The sequence below is a fragment of the Schistosoma mansoni genome, chromosome 2 (assembly GCF_000237925.1).
Source record: "Schistosoma mansoni strain Puerto Rico chromosome 2, complete genome".
In the NCBI taxonomy this organism is placed as follows: Eukaryota; Metazoa; Platyhelminthes; class Trematoda; order Strigeidida; family Schistosomatidae; genus Schistosoma; species Schistosoma mansoni.
In genome coordinates this window covers 23,536,175-23,540,674 of record NC_031496.1, presented here as the reverse complement: position 1 = coordinate 23,540,674, position 4,500 = coordinate 23,536,175, and the positions used below count along the sequence as shown (strand labels likewise).

General features: G+C 34.8%; 1 protein-coding gene across 1 annotated transcript in view; it reads right to left on the bottom strand.

Moving 5' to 3' along the window:
* Nucleotides 1-4,288, bottom strand: part of Smp_201600 (uncharacterized protein) — a gene marked incomplete at both ends in the record, with an annotated part of 5,081 nt that extends 793 nt beyond the window's left edge. The window contains one exon of the mRNA XM_018796144.1: nt 4,217-4,288. Coding sequence (XP_018650386.1) covers nt 4,217-4,288 — 72 coding nt within the window. The remainder of the gene's footprint in view (nt 1-4,216) is intronic.
* Between the last annotated feature and the right edge of the window lie 212 nt (nt 4,289-4,500).

Here is a 4,500-nt window from a genome sequence, read left to right as displayed (position 1 = left end):
CGTCCAGTACTTCCAGGGTTTCTATGGTGGTCTAACTTCAATTGACTCATGATTTCAACTACGAAAATACTGAAATCTCCACAAAACTGACTTCTGATCTACCGTTGAAATTGTCTTTTATTGTAATATAATGATCAATTTTTTCAAAGATATGAGTTCTAGTCATATCATGTAGTTAGTTAGTTATACAATAATTATGGAAATACCAGTATATTTTGCTTTAAGGCTGTAAGCCATAATATGATACTGATATCTATCAGAAGAAGCAGAAGATAATTAGACAATAATTGCTAAGCGAAGCTGGATAGTGGCTAGCAGTGGAATCCAGGACGCGTGTTTCTTCCTATTTGGGACTCGTCAGCTGAATGTATCTGCATCTCAGAGTTGATGTTCAATCTTGGACTCGAACTCAGTACCTTTCGCTCCAAACGTCATCGCGTTATCCACTCGGCCACTGAGTCCTGATAGCTACTTGCTTGTGCAATGGGGTGAAGTTGAAATTCACTTAGTATTTTTTGTTTGAACCTTATATTTATTTAAAAAAGTATCACATCCTCATAAGTTAAAGATAATAATAACTCTTGTTAGCCTGTTCCGTCTAAACAATCAACCAGTGAAACACTTTTGAAATTTCGAATTGTATGGCTAACAATATCTAATCATGATAATCAGAACTGGCTTTTATTGGTTAGTAATTAATCTATTCAATCAACAATCATTTGCCATTTAAATGATGTTTATTCATATCTATCTTTGTACTTGAATGTTATGCATATAGATGTGTCATTTTACTGTAAGCAATGACCTTTATTACTAACCGATTGTTCTATATTCTGATGTCCGTTTGATAAAGATTTTCGAGTTAAGAACTCAGCTTTCTGAATAACTTGTAAATCGACAGTATTAATCAAGTCAACCAGGCCAACTGATCTCCATGACCCATATTCAAGTAGACGTTCACTCATTCATTGGCTAAGTTGCCTAGTAGTACGCCCGATATAGCTATCTCCACAGGAGCAGCTGAATTTGTAAAAATACACATAGAGGAAGCCAACTTAGGTAACTTTTCCTTCGTTTGAGTGGACATTACTGGTCGACTGGAGAAAGTCAACGCAAGATTGGCTTTTGTTATCGTAATTTAATATTCTTAGTACAATCAGTACACCTGTCTTCCCACTATCAATTTGTACTTTTGACTATCATGCGCGGTGACGTATCCTATCTCATTGTGATTGTTGACTCAAACTGCCTTGATTGGTTTAACATTTTCGTAGAAATACTTACTGTTTATCTAGATCAGTATAATATTCAGTACTTAATGATGAGAAGCTGATTGAGTTCACCATTTCGGTCAATCACTATCAGGAACCATTACGACAACATAAACGATAACTAGTGTAAGACAAAGCCATTATTAATAATAATATGACAAATCATAGTTGTATACACCAGTGTATGAATGGTTCAGTCATTATTTAAAGTTGTTCTATACCTCTAATTTTAGCAGTTTTTATGTTATCTGAATAGGATAATTTCTAATCGATAATACTGTACAAGAAGACAATAAAATATTGACATCACTTTACTAAAAAAGCATAAAATCATTACCGATATTCACCTAAGTTTTAAAAGTTCTCTACCATTTCAAAGCACTAAAATTCTATCCATCTTATCTTGAAAACAAAACGGAATTTTATATAATTAAGATCATGGGTTAGTTAAAGGTAGACCACCATGGAAAACCCGAAAGCACTGGACGGCCGTTTCATCCTATTGTGGGACTCCTCGGCAGTGGACATCCATGATCCCGCCCCGTGGGATTCGAACTCCGGACCTACCAGTCTCTCGCCAGAGCACCACTGAGCCGGCATCCAACGGTGTTAATATCTAACCTCAACCAATCCACGAAATTGCGCGACCAAATTCCATTATGCTGAGGTAGATACCTGTCTCTACCTGACATGGATTAGTTCTACTGGCCACGACTTCTCACTAGAACGCCAGGAATTACCTCATGAAGACAGTCACTAGTGAGCATATGTTCGAATCCCGCGAGGCGGGATCGTGGATGCGCACTATTGAGGAGTCCTATAATAGGACGAAATTTTTTCCATGGTGGTCTAGCTTCAACTGACTAATGATTTTAACTATATAAAATTACTAAATAATCTCCACAAAACCCCTTGTGAAAACAGAACCACTCATGTAGTCAACATTTCAATTCTTGTAACCGATTAAGAAAAGGAATATGTCAAAAAAGTGTTTTAAATCCCGATATATAATAATAAGCTCACTAACCATAATTTAGTTACTATAGAATAAAAAATAAATCAAATGCGAATATCAACAGTTGAATGATATAATACTTCCGGGAAAAAGGGAATTATTTAAAAAAACGGCCTAGTTACTGATGTATTTTTTTTGGTGCTTGTGTCTGTAGAGGGGTGACATTATCATTTATCATTGATTTCAGTACTATATAAATTAATGATTAGTGAAGTGTGTAAATAGATATACTACGTTTTTCTTTTTTATTTATATTTTGATATACATATATCTATTAATTATCAGTAGTATTTCTATGTAATTAAACAAAGAAATATGAACATGACAATGAAATGATACAACTTCCGTTATTTTTTATTCAGGTAAAGATTTATTTTTTTTCAAACATAATAAATGATTGATAAGACAGTTGAGAAGATTTATAGCTCAAGTGGATGATTCTGATGGAGTTTTTTTTTGAGCTGAATGGTTTAGTTGTTGACTTTCCACTGTTCTTCTGAACAACATCATCATCATCAACTTGAAACTTCTACCTGAAGTTTGTATTTATGATGTCGTTTAGAAGAATGATGAAAAATCCAGGAACAAATCATCCAGTTCAGAGAACAAACCTCCATAGATGAATGATATTTTCTTAGAATGATACTCACTTGGAAGTTGATAAATTTAAGGATCTATCTTGATCATTAATTATACTGACCATTATTAATGACATAAATGAATTATAATTAATGTTTACTGGATTATTATCATTAGTACTACTTAAAATGAGAAAAGAAGTATGGAATCAATCTCTTTTTACAGGAATATTGGTATTCTGTGAAATACAAAGATTTCTAGTTTACTACACATTAAGATCTGTATTGTTTATCATTTAGCTATATGTATAAGAATACAAATTGAGATGTATAAGAGCCTGTATATTTTTATACTTACAATATATGCTTTGAATCAGTAACTAAGTCAGTCAGTCAGTCATAACGTAGAACCTCGTACGTACGTACATCAGTTCGAGTTGCCATACCACATTAGCACAGAGATCCAGTTGTCGATTCAAATCCCATAGTGGTAGAAGTAGTAAGAGTATAAGTATTATTGTGAAAGATTAGAGTTTGAAGATGTTATTCAAAGAGTATAATCCAGTGAAATAAATTTGCAAAGAGAAAAACGATAGAGACGTGAAGAATTCAGAAGATTAGAATTTGGTAGAACACAAAGAGTGGATGTACCTTCTCCATTGTAAACGATTTTGAGCCATGTCATTCAAGGTCTCTAACCATCGATTGCTATCATCTCGCGGGTCTTAACCAGGTAGTCTACACCTAACAACATGGCTCAGTCACTTGTCAATGACTTCATGAATTTGTGCCACGTTGTGATCTGGCCACCCCTAGCTTTCTTTCAACCTACTCCTACACCATAAAACATTGCACCTCAGTAGCTAAGTGGATAACATGATGTCGTTTGAAGAGATTGGTACTGGGTTCGAGTCCCAAAGTGAACATCGATTCTAGGATGCAGGTACTCCCAAAATAGGATGAAACGCGATTCCTGGATTCCATTGCTAGCTACCATCTATCTTTTCTTATGATGCTTGTGATTTAAGGCAATATCGAGGATGCACATATGCCACTATGATGCAGTCCTAAACATCAATGGGAAGATTCAAACAAACAATACAAAATGAAATCAAATTGGATGGTTTATATGAGAGATTTTCACTGTTTTTCTGGAGGCACTGGACAGTCGTCTTGTCCTATTGTGGGACTCCTCAGCAGTGCGCATCCACGATCCCACCTCGAGGGACTCGAACCCAGAACCTACCAGTCTCGCGCCAGAGCAATTAACCGATGGACTACTGAGTCAGCCGGCATCCAACAGTGTATTTACAAAGTATTTACAAAAAATAATAATTAAGACAGAAACTTACATCACCGTTTATTTTGATTGTCAAAGTAACAAGAATGATTATAAACAATTGTATCAATGACAACTTGTTCATTTCTACTGAAATAAAAACAAAGAAACAAGTAAACACAAAAACAGTCAACAAACAAATATCGTAATGTTATGAATTACTGTAATAAATAGTAGGAAAGTTTTGGGTATCTCTTATTGCTGTAAGATGAATCAAAATAGTCGTTGATTATGAATAGTATGTGTTATATCGTGTGGCTCGCCTATTAGACAGGAGTGATTTATTGATCGGACCAG